The following is a 20,200-nucleotide window of genomic DNA, read 5'->3' on the forward strand; positions in this document are numbered from 1 at the left end:
AAATCAAGTAGACTTAGAACTTACTCTTTGATAATATTGTTCATATTAATTAACCTCTTTAACCCCCAATTGATAATTTAATAATAAAATAGTAGACAATGTTACTGAGGGCTTACTATGTGACAGAAACTCTGCTTAGTACCTGGACTTTACAACAACCTCATGAGACAGGTATTATTATCCCATTATAGAGAAAAATAAGGCTTAAAGAGATGGAATTCATTATACAAGAGCACAGGACTAGCAAATCAAGGAAGAGAAATAAGATGTAGGATACTGTATGACCCAACATCTGGAATATAAAGTGCCCAGCACATAGAAAATGTGTATTTCATGTTAATTTCAGTTTGTGGCAACACTAATAATTGAAACTAAGATGTCTTTTGGAAATCACAAAAAGTATGTCATAGAAAAAAAACAATGAGGATTTCCAGTGTATATGTATTTTAAATCTTATGTTGAACTATATTTATATTCAATATAATTTGACAATAATACATTTTAGTGGGTACAAAATTAGCATTTTCTGATTATTCAGATATTAAAATTAACTTGATTAAACTCAAATACATGTAGATTTACTGTTAAAATTTTAAGGTTTTATTTATTTTAATGTCTTTATAAAAATATACAGCAGTATAACTTGTGACTATGCATGCAAATATCTTAAGTATTTTAAACCATTATTTATCATGAATATTTACCATTAATAATATTGAATTCAGTCTAAGAATCCAAGCATAGATTCCATTTAACTCATGAACTTATAATCTATTAAGTCAAGAACGATTAAATCAGAACATTAATAAAATTGACAATGTATTATTTTTTATGTAAAAGAAAGTTTATTTTGGAATAGAGATTTTTTAATTTCTTTTAAATTTAATCCTATTTTTTATGGTATAAAGTTGCTATACAATATTATATTGGTTTCAGATGTACAACATAGTGCCTCTATATTATATACATTACTAGATACTTGCCACGGTAAGTGTAGTTTTCTCTGTTATCACACCAAGATACTACAATATTATTGGTTATAGTCTATCTGTTGTACTGCCTTCCATTTCTATGACTAACTTATTCTGCATTTTGCAGTTTGTACCTTTTTATCTACTTTACCTACTTTACCCATCCTCCACCCCCCTCCTACAGTAACTAACAATCTGTTGTCCATATTTATGAGTCCATTTCTTTTTGTTTGTTCTGTTTTTTTAGATTCCACACACAGTGAAATCATACGGTAGTTGTCTTTCTCTGCCTGCTTATTTTCACGTAGATGTTACCCTCTAGGTACACCAATGTTGTCACAAATGGCAAGATTTCCTTCCTTTGTTAATGACTGAGTTATATTCCATTACATATATGTGCCATGTCTTCTTTATCCACTTATTTATCAATGGGCATTTGGATTGCTTCCATATCTTGACTATTATAAATAATGCTGCAGTGATCATAAGCATACATATATGTTTTCAAATTAGGGATTTCTATGGGTAAATTCCTAGAAGTGGAATTGGTATTTATATTTTGTGGTATTTATATTTTGAGTTTTTTGAGGAACTTCCATACTGTTTTCCACAGTGGCTAGGCCAATTTTCATTCCCACTAACCATGTAGGAGGGTTCCCTTTTCTCCATAACCTCACCATAGCTTGTTCTTCCTTGTTTTTGGATATTAGACATTCTGACTGGTGTGAGGTAATATCTCATTGCAGTTTTGATTTGCATCTTCCTGATGATTAGTGACATACATATTTTCATGTGTCTGTTGGCCATCTGTATGCCATCTTTGGGAAAATGACTATTCAGGTCCTCTACCCACTTTTAATTGTATTGTCTTATTTTCATGTTGAGTTATATGAGTTCTTTATATATTTTAGGCATTAGCACCTTGTGTGATATATAATTTGCAGATATATTGCCCATGCTGTACGTTACCTTTTTGTTTTGTTTGAAAGAGTTTCTTTCAGTGTGCAGAAGCTTATTGGTTTGATGTAGTCTCACTCATTTATTTTTTCTTTTATTTCCCTTGCCCTTGGAAACATATCTAGAAAGAAATTTCTTATGCTGATGCTCATAAGATTCTTGACTTAGTTTTCTTCTAAGAGTTTATGGCTTCCTGTCTTACATTTAAATCTTTAATCCATTTAGTTTACTTTTATGTATGGTGTAACACAGTGATCTACTTCCATTGTCTTGCATGTAGTTATCCAGTTTTCCCAACACCACTTACTGAAGAGACTGCCCTTTCTCCATTGTATATTCATGGCTCCTTTATCATATATTCATTGGCCATATATATGTGGGCTTATTCCTGGGCTTTTTGTTCTAGTGCCCTGATCTGTGGGTGTGTTTTTGTGCCTGTACCATACTGTTTTAATCACTACAGCTTTGTAGTATAGCTTGAAATCAGAGAGCATAATACTCTCAGACTTGTTCTTCTTTCTCAAGATTGCTTTGGCTATTTGGGGTCTTTTGTGGTTCCATATATATTTTAAGATTATTTACTCTCATTCATTGAAAAATGTCATTGGTGTTTTGATAGGAATTGCATTGAATTACTAAATTGCTCTGGAAAGGATGGCCATTTTGACAATGTTAATTCTTTCTATCCATGAGCATAGAATAGTTTGTGTCTTCTTCAGTTTCTTTCATCAGTGTCTTATAGTTTTCAGAGTACAGGCCTTTCACCTCTGGTTAGGTTTCTTCCTAAGTAGTTATTCATTTTGATGCAATTATAAATAGAATTGTTCCTTGATTTCTTTTTATGTTATTTCATCATTAGCATATAGAAATGCAACAGATTTATTTATATTGATTCTGTATCTTATAACTTTACTGAATTCATTTATTAGTTCTAATAGTTTTTTGGTGGGGTCTTTAGGATTTTCTATAAATAACATGATGTCATCTGCAAACAGTGACAGTTTTATTTATTCCTTACCAATTTGGATGCATTTTGTTCCTTTCTCTTCTTTGATTGCTATGGTTAGGACTTCCAGAACCATGTTGAATAAAAGTGGTGAGAGTAGGCATCCTTGTCTTGTTCCTAATCTTAGAGGAAAAGCTTTCAGCATATCACCATTGAGTATGATATTAGCTGTGAGTTTGTAATATATGGCCCTGATTATGTTGAGGTATGTTGCCTCTATACCCTCTTTGTTGAGGGTTTTTAGCATGAATGAATGTTAAATTTTTTCAAATGCTTTTTAAGTATCTATTTAGATGATCATAAGATTTTTGCCCTTTTGTTAATGTGGTATATCACATTGATGGATATGCAGATATTGCACCATCCTTACATCTCTGGAATGAATCCTACTTGGTTGTGATGAATGATCCTTTTGATGTGTTTTTTTAATTCAGTTACTAATCTTTGATTGAGGATTTTTGCATGTATGTTCATCATGAATATTGGTCTGTAGTTTTCTTTTTTTGTACTATCTTTGGTTTTGGTTTTAGATACTGGCCTTTTAGAATAATTTTGGAAGTATTCCCTCCTTTTATACTTTAAGGATAGGTTTTACCTCATCTTTAAATGTTTGGTAGAATTCACTAGTGTAGCCATCTGGTCCTGGACTTTTGCTTGTTGTGAGTTTTTGATTACCAGTTAAATTTCATTACTAGTAATAAATCTGTCCAGAATGTGTTTATTCCTGGATCAGTCTTAGAAGATTGTATGTTTCTAGGAATTTGTCCTTTTTTTCTAGATTATCAAACTCATTGGCATATAATTTTTTCATAGAATTCTCTTATAATTCCTTGAATTTCTGTGTGTCAGTTGTAATTTCTTTTTTTAAATTTCTGATTTTGTGTATTCTCTTTTTTTATTGCTAAGTCTGGCTATTTACCTTTTCAAAGAACCATCTCTTGGTTCCATCGATATTTTCTCTATTGACTTTTTAGTCTCTATTTTATTTATTTCCACACTAATCTTTGTTATGTCCCTCATTCTACTAACTTTGGGCTTTATTTTTTCTTCTTTTTCTAGTTCCCTTATTTGTAAGGTTAGACTTGTTCTTGTTTTTTGAGGTAGACCTGTATTGCTATGTACTTCCCTCTTAGACCTGCTTTTGCTGCATCCCGCATATTTTGAATCATTGTGTTTCTGTTTAATTTGTCTCCATGTATTGTTTGATTTCCTCTTTGGTCTATTCCTTAATCTATTGTTTATTTAGAAGCATGTTGTTTAACCTCCACATGTTTGTGTTATTTCCATTTTTTTCTTGTAATTAATTTCTAGGTTCATACCATTGTAGTCTGAGAAGATGCTCGATATAATTTCATTCTTCTTAAATTTGTTGAGTGTTTTTTGTGTCCTAATATGTGATCTATTTTGGAGAGTGTTTCATGTGCAATTGAGAAAAAGGTGTATTATGTTCCCTTTGGGTAGAATGTTCTGTACACATCTGTTAAGTTCATGTGGTCAAAAGTGTCATTCAACACCTCTGTTTCATTTTTTATTTTCTGTCTGGATGATCTACCCATCGATATAAGTGTGTGTTAAAGTCCTCTACTATATTGTGTTGCTATCAATTTCTCCCTTTAGGTTTTTTAGTATTTGGTTTATATATTTAGGTGCTCCTATGTTGGGTACATAGATATTTATGTTGTTTTATCTTCTTGTTGGACTGATCCCTTTATCATTATGTTATGTCCCCTTTTGTCTCTTGCTTCTTTTTTTGTTTTGATGTCTATTTTGTCTGATATGTTTTGCATCTCCGGTTTTCTTCATCTGTATTTTAACAGTATATCTTTTTCCATTCCTTCAACTTTAGTCTTTTATCTTTAGGTCTGAGATGAGTCCCTTGTAGGCAGCAAATAGATGGATTTTTTTTTTTTTAATATTAGGTATTGTTCTTTTAATGTACATAAACTCATAACTATGATCCTCACATATAATTAAGCATTTCATGTATTTTGCATGCCTTCAGTGTTTTCTCCACTGGATTTTAATCTCCCAATCTTTTAAATAACTAATAATTTCATAGTAATTAAACATTCAATTTCAATACTACATTATTGACAAACTGAGTGACATTAAAAACAATCTTAATAATTCACTTAAAATGATCATTAAGTTTTACTTTACTGTTCAAATTGTACACTTACTTATAGTTAATATGATAAATACAAATAAACAATATTTACAAGTTCATTTATTTCCATTTTGATGCTGGTATTCAATAAAATTAATATCTATGAATATTTCACATTTTTGGTTGGTTTTCATATTAGGCAGAGTTGCATTTGAATATAATCTGCCACATTTCATTTTCTTCATCTTTATTTTGGCTATCACTGCTCACAAAGATAAACATGATGTTGATGTTTATTTTCTCCTTGTTAACTTAATGGATATGTAATTTTGGGTAAAATCCTCCAAATATGGAAACATCACCTAAGCACCAGGGAGAAACAAACAACCACATGTATCTAAAACTATTTCTGTAAGACAACTATTTTGCAAATAGAGAGATAGTGGTGGGCAATATGTGTGTGTGTGTGAAAGGACTAAAGCTGATTGACTGAAACAAAGTAGAAGGTCATGACAGTGGAGGTGAAAGAAATATATGAAAAACCACATGGAGTTGATAGAAAACTTTAAACAATGTAGAATTGATAAGTTTCGGAAAAATAATAGAAGATGAGGAAGTGAAGCCAAAGAGGCTAAATTATATGCAGAGAGGAAAAAAAGAACAATAAACTGAAAATGTTCACCAAGCCAGAGACAAGTCTTACATTATATAACATGATTAATGTTTGCTGTCTGTAAATCTTAATTTATGCATGCAAAACCAAAGAAGGCATGTTGAAGATGGACAAAAATGTGCCCATAAACTAGGTTTTTGTTCATATAATAATGTACAGATGCTTCAAGAAAGTTTTAATGCACTTCTTAACAGATGAACTGCTTTGATTTTCTCATAGTTACATTTTCCTCGCCTTCTTTCTTGCCTGACAATTGTACTATTTGTTGATGACTTGTGAGTACCTTTCCTCCACTTCCTTTCTCGTTGCTGTTCTTCCATATTGGCAGAACTCCTCCTCCATCCAATAAACTTTAAAATAATTCACACTAATCTATACTTACATGCCATTTGGTTGAATACAGCAGAGTAAATGACTACAGAGTATCAAAAAGCTTGCCAGGATGTCAAAGACATTGATTTTTATTGATCAAATGGTTGTTAACAATAATAAAATTCTGTATAGGGGACTCAATGCACAATCATTAATCCACCCCAAGCCTAATTCTCAACAGGTCTCCAATCTTCTGAAGCATAACATACAAGTTCTTATATGGTGAACAAATTCTTACATAGTGAATAAGTTCTTGCATGGTGAACAGTGCAAGGGCAGTCATCACAGAAACTTTCGGTTTTGATCATGCATCATAAACTATAAACAATCAGGTCAAAGGATTTATTTTTTAATCCATTTAGTCATCCTATGCCTTTTGATTGGAGCATTTAGTCCATTTACATAAGGTAATTATTGATTTGTAATTATTTACTGCCATTTTGTTAAATGTTTCCTCGTTGTTTTTGTTGTTCTTCTCTGATCCTTTCTTCCTCGCTTGCTCTCTTCTCTTGTGTTTTATGACTCTCCTTAGTATTATGGTTGGATTCCCTTCTCTTTCTTTGTTGTGTATCTATTATACATTTTGGCTTGTGATTATCATGTGGGTTTTTATATGGCATGCTATGAATATAACAGTCTATGATAAACTGATAGTCACTTATGCTAAATGTATTCTAACAGTACTACATTTCTTACTTTCCTTACTCCCTGTTTGATGTACATAATATCTTCTTATATATCTTTTTATTAAGTGATTCCCTTAACTAAATTTTAGATGTAATTGCTTTTGCTATTTTTGTCTTTTTTACCTTCATACTAATTTGCAAGTCATTGTTTTACTAACTCTGCTATATGTTTTCTCTTCCAGTGGAAATATTTCCCTTTCTAAAGATTCTGCTTCTATTTGTTTTTTTTTTCCTCTTAAATAAATCTTATTAATATTTCTTGTAATGTTGTTTTAGTAGTGAACTCTTTTAACATGTTTGTCTGTGAAGCTCTTTATCTTTCCTTTATCTTTCCTTCAATTCTGAATGATAACCTTTCTAGGTAGAGTATTCTTGGTTAGAGGTTTTTTTTTGTTTTGTTTTGTTTTGTTTTTTCCATTCAGCACTTTGAATATATTATGCCATTCCCTTCTGGCTTATAGAGTTTCTGTAGAAAAATCAGCTGATAACCATATGGGGTTTCCCTTATATGTAATTCATTACCTTTCTCTTGCTGCTTTTTAAGATTCTCTTTTTGTCTTTGATCTTTGACATTTTAATTCTGATGTGTCTTGGTGTGGATCTTCTTGAGTTCAATTTGTTTGGAGCTCTCTGTGCTTCTGGACCTGATAACTGTTTCCTTTCCCATGTGAGGGAAGTTTTCAACTATTATCCCTTCAAGTAAGTTTCCTACTTCTTTCTCTCTCTCTTCTTCTGGAACTCCTATAATGTGGATATTAGGACAATTGATGTTGTTCCAGAGCTCTCTTACCCTATTTTTTTCTTTTACTTCTTTCTTCCTTCTGTTTTTCAGCTTGAGTGCTTTCTGTTACTCCCTCTTCCATATCACTGATCCATTTTTCTGCATCCTCTAGTCAGCTGTTCATTCCCTCCAGTGTACTTTTTGTTTCATCTGTTGAACTCTTCATCTCTGATTCTTTTTTAGACTTTCTATCTCTTTGTTGAGGTTTGCCTTGAGTTCTGTTATTATTTTTTCAAGTCCAGTGAATATCTTTATAACTATTGCTTAAAATCTGTATCAGGTAGATAACTTAACTCTATTTTATTTACTTTTTTTTTTTCTTGTTCAGTTGTTTGGAGTGTATTCCTCTGTTTCCTCATTTTATATAACTTTTGTGCTTGGTTCTATGAATTAGTTAAATGGGGTCTCCAAGTCTTGCAGGATTGGCCTTTTGTAGGAGAGTCCCCCTGTGTAGACTGCCTGTACCTCATGGTTTTAGCAAACTGGAGGCCAAGTAAGTGTGAGAAGGGCTTTTCCTGGTGCTGGGATCCCTGGGTATGGTTCTGGTAATTCAGTCTTGGGGGCGTGTTTCAGGGGATCCTGGGTTAACACCTGTGGGTTCTGCACTGGTTGGAGGATGGTGGTGGGCCAGTGGCAGATTGGTGGACACTCCAGGTAAACAAATTGGTGCCAGATGAGTCCCCTGTGCCTCTTCACCCATATGCCTGTGGACTCTGGGTTCACTCAGGACCACTCTGAGGAATTCCCACATTGGCACCTGCCAGTCCCACTGAGGGCCAGGATCAGGCACTCTACGAGGGCATTCCCCTTCAGTCCCTGTGTGCTCTGGGCTTCTCCAGGAAATTCACATATTGACACCTGCTGGTCGCACTGATGACTGGGATCAAATACCATGCACACATGTATTTTCCCATAGCCCCTGTGCTTTGGGCTGCTCTGGGGAAGTCCCAGGATGGTGCCTGCCAGGTTCAGGTGGTAGCCAGGGGTCAGCCCCACACACATTTTGTTCTGTAGTACTCTGGGGTGTTGACTTGGCAGCATCAGCCCACAGAATAATGCACCCTCCCTGTGAATGTGTGGAAGGAATGCAAACAATGGTGCTGGTTGGCTCTTCTGATACTGGATTGCCTCCAACATTTTCCTTGCCAAATGGTGGGTATTTAATTTTGAAATTTAGGTTGTTTCACTATGGTCCAGTTGCACTTTAAACTGCAAGGCATTTTTTCTGCACCTCATGGCAGGGAGTCCATGCCTAGCTCTCTCAGGGATAATTCTCCTCCTCCCTTCTCCTGGTTAATGTGCTGGAAGTAGAGTCCTCAGAGTTACCATGGCTGCCTCTCCTGCCATTTTGGATGGTTTTCTTTTGATAGTTATTATATAAGTTTTCACTCCAGTCTCTACTCTTCAGGTTGAAATACTCTGTGTGTGGATATAGATTCAGTATGGAGAAGGTGTGTTCCAGCTCTATTCTACCCCAACATCTTCCCAGAATCCTCTTGAGATTTCTTTTTTTTAATGATAAGGATTATCTACCTGAAATCAATAGTCAACGTCATTATAAAAATTGTAATATCAAAGGTATTTCCATTAAATTCAGAAATAATACCGATATGCCTATCATCATGACTATGCCATATATGTTAACTATTGTGCTAAAGTTTTTGGCCAGTAAAATAGGAGAGGGAAGTGAAATATTAGTGTATATTGAAAATTATGAACGAATCCTCACTATTGGATAGGCAAAAGAAAAATGTACTTAATATATGTTAAGGAATTTTAAAACAATATGAAAAAATGAATTTGCAAAACAAAATGAAAATTTTTCTGAGAAGAGATTAGACCAAGAACCAGATAGAAAAGATTTAGCTTTTAATAGTTACCAAGGATATACATACTAAAACAGTGATTAATTTTTAAAAATCAAAACAGTGAAGAGATAATCATAGTTTTGAGCTGAGAAGAACATAAGAAAATGCAGATTCTCAGGTATTACTGGTGGGACTGAAAATAAGCTTAATTTTTCTAGAAGGAATTGGCCATATCTAACAAAATCTTTAAAAATATTTATACACTTTGATTATATAATTCCAGTACATAATTTTCTTAAGGAAATACTCAAACACATCCACAACACAAATAAAAAATTTGGATAAGCAAAATGTTTCTGTGGTAGGTAGCTGCATAATGGCTAAGTATATTATTTTATGAATAATATGAGAAATAATACAATAAAATTATGATGTTTAATGATATAGGACTGTGTAATAATATGGAATATATATATATATATATATATATATATATATATATATATATATTTGCCTATTCCCAATTTTGAAAAAAAGGAAAATATACACATACACCATTGTGGAACAAATTATCTCATTTAAACATTTTGCCATTATTTAACAGTTGAGTTATCAGTGATTTCCAGTTTCTACTTCATTCATTTCATAAAGAGGAGAGTGTTATTTTTATTAAATATACAGCTATGCTAATATTTCACCCCAGTTCAGTTGAGTAGTTATTTAGTCTGTGGAATAAAATTTACTTTGTTCATAAATTTTATTTATATCAAAAAGTTAAACTCATTAATTAAAAAAACATTTCCAGCTTTAATTTATTTGTCCCAGTACGGAACAGGTTTTTCTGTGTGAGTTGATACATTTTTTTTCTTTAGTTTTACAGGCAGTACACTCTTCGCAGAGTTCTAATATGCATAAATTTCTGTTACTATAGTCCAGTTAAGTAACACCACTCCTCCAACCACATGATTCAAATATTAGTTACCATGCTATATCAACTCTAAGTAACTGAATAAAATATAAATTTTGCTGCTGGCTCTTTAGTACACAAATTAGTACATAGATGACAGATACACATCCTGATCAGTGACCAACTATGTCTCTTCTTTCAAAGTCTGTAGGTGATTGGTCAGGGTACATCCATTCAATTCATTCACAATGATTCTTATTGTCATGTTCCCTTATTGTCTGTCAGTGATAAATCCCTGTGACATTTTACAAACATGGATATATATAGACAGGAAAATTGCCCAACATTGATAGTGCTTCAAAAAGAGAAAGTACTGGAAGTGAAATCCCATTGAACATTTCTTCTTTTGGAAGGCATAGTTAATCAGTCACCATTTGAAAGACTTTATGTATGTAGCCAGAGCAATTTAATGAAGGTGAACTTAACAAAAATGAGAACAGTAGTTGTGAAGACATCCTAGAGGAAGTGATATCAACAATAACTACATTAAAGTGATTCTCAGAGATATTTCACAACACAAAAAGGACAAATATTTAAATATGGAAGCTGATCCATACTTAGAAAGTAGTATGACAATTCACCAAGCATGGAAAAGATGCTTGTTTAGTATGAAAAGTTATAGGATTAAAAAGCAAGCACTGTTCAAACCATTCAATTAGTTTTTTACAAAAAAATTAAACAAGTCTGAAAAATTCTAGTGTTAATTTATAGTGAAAAAAAAATTTTCCTAATTTTTAAAAATTTCCTTCACTTTAATAATAGAAAGTAATGATGTTTTTTAAAGTTTACCTTCACTTACTCCTTCTTTGATGTTCTTCCTTTCTTTATGAATATCAGAGTTTCTGATCTGTATTATTTTTCTTCTCCCTGAAGAACTTAATTTAACATGTCTTGCTAATCATGACAACAAAGTCTACTGGCAACAAATTTCCTCAATTTTTGTTTGCCTGAGAAACTATTTCTCCTTCACATTTATATGATAATTTCGCAGGGTACAGAATTCTAGGTTGGTGTTTTTTTGTCTCAATATATTAGGTATTTCTTGCTTGCATGGGTGAAGAGAAGTTAGATCTAATTCTTATTTTTGTTCTTCTGTAGGTTCCTTTTTTTTCTCTTTTCTTTTTTACCTCTGGCTTCTTTTAGGATTTTTTGTGTTTGATTTTCGGTAGTTTGAAAATGATATGCCTAGGTGTAGTTTCTGGACACTTACCCTGTTTGGTGTTTTCTGAGATTCCTGGATCTGTGGTTTGGTGTCTAACACTAAACTGGAGAAATTGGTCATTATTGTTACAGATATTTCTTCTTTCTTTCTTTCTTTCTTCTTCTGGTATTTTTCAGTATGTATCAGTCTTACACCTTTTGTAGTTGTCCCACAGTCTTTGGGTTTTCTGTTTTGTTTTTTCAGTCTTTGTTCTGTTTGCTTTGCGGTTTCTGAGGATTCTATTGATTCATAATTCTTTCCTCAGTTGTGTCCAGTGTGCTATTATGTCCATCAAAGGCATTTTCCTTTTCTGTTACACCGTTTTTGATCTCTAGCATTTATTTTTGGTTCTTTCTCAGGATTTCCATTTCTCTGTTTACATTGCCTGTCTGTCCTTGTATGCTGTACACTTTATGCATTAGAGCCCTTAGTATATTAATCATATTTATTTTTAATTTCTGGTCTCATAATTCTAATATTCCTGCCACATCTTGTTCTGGTTCAAATTTGCTTTTTGTCCTTTGGTATGTCTTATGATTTTATCTTGAATGGACAGATATAATGTGCCAGGTGAAAGGAAATGTTGTAAACAAGCCTTTAATGATATGGTGGTGAGGAGTGTGGATGGAGGGTTATGTGTTCTATACTCTGTGATTAGGTCTCAGGCTTTTAGTTAGCCTACGCCTCTGGACTATGAGGTTCACAAGCATCTCTCAATGCACCCCATCCTCTTAGGTGGGACAGGATGGGCTGGAATTGGGGTTGGGTATTTCCCTTCCCCAGTCCATTAGGTTCTGATAATAACCCAGCAGGTTATGCTCTGGTTAATGAATTTCTCCTGAGGGCAGGCCTTAAGAAGAATAAAGTGCTCTGATTTATTTCAAAATGGCTTCTTTTCCCTCCCTGTTCCAGAAGCACCAAGAGATTTTGCCCTGGTATTTGCTGTGAGAACCTGGTCAAGGTCCTGGAAGCAAATCTCACAAAATGGTGGGGGCCACCTTATAATTAGGTTCCCCTGGAGTTTTCAACTATTCCATGTGTTCGTATTGAACTTCTAGCAATTTGCCTATTACAGTTCAGGTTTCACTGTTTTTTGTTTCCCACCCTGGCATTGATTCCCATGGAGGCTTCTGCTGGTGAGTCTTTGCTCCTATAACTGAAACTCCCAGTATTTGCCAGTCTCTCTCTCCAATCTTAGGGACGGCTGTTTCCCTGTTTCTTCTCCTTAGGAACCCAGGAAGAGTTGTTGATTTTTCAGTCTGTCCATCTTTTTACCTGTTGTTAAGATGGAGTGGTGACTCCAAGCTCTTTACTTGTGGAAGCAGAAACCATAAGTTAAGTGTTTAATGTTTCAACAACAACAAAAAAATGAAACATCATGGAAAAATTACAATTCTTGCCATCGGTTATTAAAGTCAGCTTGGATGGTCACTTTTACAACTCTGCATTACCATGCCTATAAGATGCTCATTTCTGATTTATAAAATATTTGTTCAAAATACAATGAAAATAAGTTGCTGGCTTTTAAGTCTTTGATATTAACTTTGCATCTACTGAGTGTGCTTGATATACAAGTAAAAAAGGAAAAATCACAGCTTTATTGTTCTTACATTACTTTATTGTTCTAGTGTGATCGCTGCTTGCCTCTCTATAATGACAAGCCTTTCCGCCAAGGTGATCAAGTTCGTGCTTTCAATTGTAAACCTTGTCGATGCAACAGCCATTCCAGAAGCTGCCACTACAACATCTCAGTGGACCCATTTCCATTTGAGCACCGCAGAGGGGGTGGAGGAGTTTGTGATGACTGTGACCATAACACTACAGGTAACTAGCGAGTAACACACATAATGTAAGTAACATAAGTTGACTTGGCATTTGAGGCCCAATGCATATTACATTTTAAATTATGTTATTGGTATCTTATGTAAGAAAGTACTTTCATACTGTTAAGTTTGAAAACCAGAGCTGGTTTATTAAATGTTCATAATTCCAATAATTAAGTAGTTTTCAGAAATAGCCACTCTAGTTTTAGACTATATCTTTTCAGGAAAAGTTATTTTTAAGTTTACATCACTTGATTAAATTATGAATGTATTTTTGGATAACTCAGGAATTATTAGTTTGAGTGTGTGTGTGCGTATATATATATATATATATATGTCTTTAGAATAAGTTTCCTTATATGACTTAAACTTCCATTGTATCTAGATTCTCATGTAAAGATGTTTAGATTCATTCAGATTTGGTATGAATATACCCTTTTAATTTGGGAATATTCTTTTTAAAAATGCTAAATAAATGCAGAAGATGATTATCAAAGTCTTGTTCTAAAAAGAAAATCACCATTTTCAGAAGGACTGGTATATTAAAAGCAGAAATAGGCAATATCAAAATTTGTAAAATATAATGGCTCAAGGTCTGATAGGTTTGAAAGTATGCCACCATGAGGCACAAATGGATTTCTTTGATAATTATTGATGACCTTAAATGTCACAAGAACTTGGGTAGGTGCTGGGAATGTAATGGTGAACAAGATTATGAATTGTTCTATCTTTCTATGGATTATTATATATGGGGAAAGGTACATTATTAAAGGAACGATTATAAGCTTTTGCCTAATAAATGCTAAGATGTACAGTAGGAGTAACCAGGTGAAAGAATGAGAAGGAGGGGAAATCGGGGGTGGACAAAGGTTTCCAGTAAGAGAAACAGTTGTGCAATGGCCTGGAGGACAGAGAAACATGGCACCCTTGAACAGTGATAGAAGGGCAAATGGCTGATTGTGTTGAAAAGTTCTAGGAAGGAAGGCAGAGGCCAGATCAAAGAGGACTCTGCAAACCATGACAGAGTTTGGATTCTACCCTAGAATTAATGAAATGCCATTTATGGATTTTATACAGGAAAGGCACATCATACATTCTGTGTTTTTAAAAGACCCCAATGGTTATAAAGGGGAGAATGGATTGAAGAGGGGCAAAAGTGGTTTAGGAAAACCAGTTAGTAGGATACTGCAATAATCCAGGTGAGAAATAGTGCTGGAGTACATTTAAGGTGACAGAATAGAGAGAAGTGAATCCAAGAGATATTTAGTGTGGAAAGTAATAGCATTTTGGGGGCAAGGTAGACCTATAGGTAGGGGACGGAAGAAGACTCAAGACTCATGCCTAACATTCCAGTTTGAACAACAGGGTCAGTGCTGGTGCCAGCCTCTGAGATAGGAAACACAAGGGGACCAGGCTTAGGGAGAAGATGGCAAGTTCTGTTCTGGACATGCTCACTGTGTGTTTCCCAGAGACAAGAGAAAACTCCTGTGTGCAGTTGGAAATACGGTTCTGAAATGCCTTCCCTAAGGAAAGTCTTTTGTGATGCCTCAGAAAAGATCAGTATCATCTACATACTTGAGTGGCACCTTATGGTTACCAAAGGACGTAAATGAATATTGACTTCTATAATTATTTAATTAGAATTCATCCTACCCACTAGATAGTGAGAAAGCTCTGAGAAGGGTGTAATTTGTATTTTGCTCACTACTATGACTATAAGTAAGCTCTGTGAAAGGAGTGAAATGTGTATTTTGCTCACTACTATATTCTTCAGCACTTAGCACAGAGTTTGGAACATGGAAATCACTCAATAAATATTCATTGAATGATAAATAAAGGGAGATTTCTACATTGAACATATAAATTTGGAAGTCATCAGCATATGTAAATGGAAATATCCTAGAAATATTATAAATCCATTTAATTTTTAATTAACCCATAACCAATATACATCAGAATATGAGTTTTTCACTTGGTAATTTCCATAGTCTTGTAATATTGGTCCAATTTCAGTAATATTTGAGCAAAGTGCATAATATTTAAAGGAAGAATTGGTAGCTTTGATTTTTATTTTGTCTTCTTTCAAATGTGTAAGCATATTATAATATTTAATATGATGTTTATTGGATATATCTAAATATAATTTCAATTTTGATATTTGAAATGAAAAATAATGGCTCTAAACACTAACAGGAGAATTTGCTTTTAAAAGTGTCAGCAGTAGAATAATAAATTATGTTAAAAGCAGTCTCATTTCACGAGACTTAATTCTTGAAAACTATTTCTGATATTACATAACTACTTGCTTCCAACTGTATAAGTATATCTTCCAACTGTATAACTATATCTTCCAACTGTATAACTGTATCAAACACACACATAGACATTTTTCATGTTTGATTTAGGTGAAGTGCCTGGTCGTAGAAATAAAGAAAAGTTTTAAGTTTAGAAACAAACTCTGACAAAATGTATGGGCCCCTATAAAGCACAGCTTTTTAGAAGTGAGATATTATATAACAGATGGGAGTTTAATGAAGTAAAGCCCAGTTTATAACAGGTTCATTGTTTCATATGCTCTGGATCACTAAATTGGCAGGTAGAGATGAAAGGTGCATTAAAATGGACGTCCTGAAAATTATAGAATTCCCTCAAAGGAATACAGTCTTTAATTTTGAATTATGCAGCTCATTTTAATGAATTGGAGGTCATAATGCATAACCTTTCCCTGATGCAGGAAGGAACTGTGAGCTGTGTAAGGATTACTTTTTCCGACAAGTTGGTGCAGATCCTTCAGCCAAAGATGTTTGCAAACCCTGTGATTGTGATAAAGTCGGCACTAGAAACAGTGGCCTCCTTTGTGATCAGGTGAGTTCTCATTATTGAAGGTAAAGAGTTGCTTTCTTTCAGAAACTAATTTGCGAAATGTTCTACCAGTGACATTGAGGACTGTATTTATCAGAAAGCCCTCTGTCCGTGCTTGTATATCAAAGAAATGGCTGCTTTAGTAGTGTTCCTTTGCAACTTTTATTATCAACATAAAACATAAGGCTGTCTGGGTGGTCCTTTCCATATAAGAAAGGCTCATTTTACTTTTAATTTTACAATTGTCAAAAAAAAAGGGAAGCAAGGGGCTCCAAGTACACTAGGAAGTAAATTGAGTATATGCCTTGAAGTTTTCGGTGAGTTAATATTAATAAATAATATTAATTAAACAAGAAAAGTTTTCCTCCCAAATTCCTTAGAAGATAGTATAGCAAAGGTCACTTAAACATATATATGAATGGAAATTATAAAAGTTCTAATTCAAAATTTCTTGTTCCAACCATCTATCTTAACAATACTATGGATTTTTATGATTTTATACATTTTTATTATCAATATCACAAATATTGATGTCTGACCTCCATGAACATGGATTCTAAGTAACTTGAGTTGATATATATCCTACTTTAAGTCAGAAAAACCAGCTTCATATATGAGTATGATGTCTTCAGCTAGAGTTTTTATCGGTTCTGATAATACTAACACATGAAAATAGATAAAGAGCAAATTTGCTTTGAAGAATCAATTCAATGATTGTGTTAATTTTTAATAATTACATATTCTCTAGTGAATGAGAATGCAGTGGCTAGGATCATAAGCCACAATCCAGTTAAAGAAAAAAAAATTTAAGTTACAGGAGGAAGATAAGTTCAAATCAAAATATATTTATCACATAACTTTCAGCATGTATTAAAATCTGCTTTAACAAATAAAAGCCAAATATAAAGTACACCTAAATAAGGATTTAAAGACAGTCAGAATAACCATAATGTGTTAATAAACAAGCTTTATGTGCTTTATTGGAAAGCTGAAGATTAGAAAAATAATTAACAAAGGCAAATTTCTACTGTTTCTAATTTTTGATTAAGGAACTATTTCCTAAAAAAGTCATATTACAATTTTGCACATTTTGATTAGTAGAATGTGTCTTTATACATCTCATATTTACACCTCTACCCTGAATTTGATGTCTTTTGCTTGATATTCAAGTTTCAACTTAAAGATTTGCTACATCTTTTGAGATAACTTCACTGAGCACCCAATTATAAAACGTCCTCAAATCACCATCCCCATATTATATATTGCATATTATATATTACCCCATATTGTTTTTATTATGGTTTATATGAAACTGATTACTTTGTTTATTTTTTGTGTTCTCTGTGTCCAACATAAACAGAACTGTTTCAGTTATATAAAAAACACTCAATAAATATATATTCAATAAATGAGTGATTGAAAAGGGACTCTGTTTAAATACTAATTTTATAATCAGATGGTCATTTGAATGGCTATTATAATAATATGAGCATTATGTAAAAGTTTTTCTCCATGAACTTCCAAGGTCAAATAAACTTTGGTACATAGTATTGAAAAACTGAACTAAAAGTGCTAGCTCCCAAAGTCTCATTTATATGTCATAACTGATATGAATTAAAGTACAGCAAATTTGTCCCTGATTTCTGTCAAAAACAAAAAATAAAAAACAACTTCTAGAACTATTGAGTTCAACAAAGTTGCATGATACAAGGTCAACATACAAAGTTAATTGTAGCTCTCTCTATATGCTAGAAATGGACATGTAGGGCCAAAAATAATGCAATATTGTAAAGTACAATACAGTAAGTCAGACAGAGAAAGACAAATGCTATAGGATTTCACCTGTATGTGGAATCTAGGAAACAAACGAGCAAACCAAAACCAGAAACAGACCCATAAACACAGAGAACAAACTGGTGTCTGCTAGGGTGGTGGGCTGGGTGAAATAGGTGAAGGAGACTGAAAAGCATAAACTTCCACTATACAAGAAAGAAGTCATGAGGATGAAATTTTTTGTCTAACAAAAAAATGACGATCCTATTTACAATTGCTCAAAATGTGCAGGATTTATATGTTAAAAGCCACAAAATGCTGAGAGAAGAAAGCAAAGAAAATCCGAATAAATGGAATGCTGTTTTGCTTTCATGGGTTGGAAGATTCAATACATAAAGATGTCAATTCTCCCCTAAATTATTATTGAAGCTATTATAGAAAATGTGTATCATAATCCCAGAAATGTCTTTTGTAGCTATAGACATGATGATGTAAAACTTATATGGAAATATTATATTTCAAAATATTTAAAAAATAGTATTTCATAAATATCAGAAAATATAATGTTAATATTTTTTAATATTTAAATATTTGTATATTTTAAAAATACTAAATTTTGAATAAAGTGACAATATAGAATTTTTATATATATTTTAGAATATCTAAAATTTTGAATAACTAAAATAATTTCTATATACCAGAATAAAGGAGGTATCACTCTACCTGATTTCAAGGCTTACTATACAGCTATACTAAATACAATTTTGTGGTATTGAGAAAGAATACACAAATAGATCAACGTAAGAGAATAAAGAAATCACATATAGCCCATACAAGTATGGATAACCAATTTTTGGCGAAGTTATAAAAGCAATTTAATGGAAGAAAGATATTCTGTTCAACAAATGACCCTCTAGGACTTGCTAATCCACATAAATTAATGAAAAATGAATCATATGTTTAGTTATAAAATGTAAACAAAACTTTAAAAATTTAACAAAAGAAAAAATCTTCTGGACATAAGGCTTTTTAAAGAGTTCTTAGACATAATACCAAACACATAATCCAGAAAAGAAAAATATTGATAAATTACTTTATCAACATTAAAAGCTTTGTTCTATACAGGACCTCTTTTAAGAGAATGAAAAGACAAGCAACAGATTAGAGAAAGTATTTGCAAACACCACATATATAAAAAAATCTAGAATATATGATAAAGTCAACATTTAGAAAATAACAAAGAAAAAGTATTATCTAAGTAGAAAATGGCCAAACATACGAAGAAACATACCACTTAACAGGATATATAGATGGCAAAATAAGTCCACGAAAAGATCTTCAGCATCTGCCGTTAAGGACATGTAAATTAAGAGTACTATTCCAAATCACAATATAGCTATTAGAACAACTAAAAAAAAATAGTGACAATACCAAATGCTGGTGAGAATAAAGAGAAACTGGTTCACATGTTGTCAATAGGAACATAAAATGTTAAAGCCACTCTGAAAAATAGTTTGGAAATTTTCAGAAACAAAATATAGATTTATCAGACAATCTAGCAATTGTACTCTGGGCATTTAATCCAGAGAAATGAAAATTTATGTCTGTAAAACCTGTACATAAATTAATGGCTGCTTTATTTATAATAACCCCAAATAGGAAATAGCTAAGCTGTTTCTCAATGGATGGAAAGTTAAACAAACTGTGATACACTGGTACCACAGAATACTACTCAGAAATACAAAGAAAAGATCCATGGGCACACACAACTTAGATAAACCTCAAGGGTGTTGTTGTGAGTGGAAAAAACAAGTCAGCCTGTAAAAGCCATATCCTGTATGATTGTCAAAACAGCAAAATGAGAGGGATGGAGGTCAGATCAGTGGTTGCCAGAAGTCAAGGGCGGTGAAGGAAAGGAAGTGGGTGTGAGTTTAAGCGAATATCACAGGGCAGATCTTTGTGGCGATGGAGCAATTCTGTATCTTGATTGTTACGCAAATGTACACATGTGAGAAAACAGTATAGAACCAGACAAATACATCATACAAATGTTTAATTAATTGCTTTGATAGTGTACTGTAATTATGTAAAGTAATCATTGGTAGAAACTGGGTGAAGAGTACAAGAGATTCCCCTGTACTATTTTTATAACATCTTATACATTTGTATTAAAAAAAAATAAAACATTATACATATGTATACATACATGTGCA

At 32.9% G+C, this 20,200-nt stretch overlaps 1 protein-coding gene across 1 annotated transcript in view; it reads left to right on the forward strand.

Moving 5' to 3' along the window:
- Nucleotides 1-20,200, forward strand: part of USH2A (usherin) — a 722,977-nt gene that overhangs the window by 92,551 nt on the left and 610,226 nt on the right. Inside the window, exons 9-10 of the mRNA XM_036931704.2 lie at nt 13,158-13,353; nt 16,087-16,217. Coding sequence (XP_036787599.2) covers nt 13,158-13,353; nt 16,087-16,217 — 327 coding nt within the window. The remainder of the gene's footprint in view (nt 1-13,157; nt 13,354-16,086; nt 16,218-20,200) is intronic.

Source organism: Manis pentadactyla, chromosome 19, assembly GCF_030020395.1.
Source record: "Manis pentadactyla isolate mManPen7 chromosome 19, mManPen7.hap1, whole genome shotgun sequence".
Lineage (NCBI taxonomy): Eukaryota > Metazoa > Chordata > Mammalia > Pholidota > Manidae > Manis > Manis pentadactyla.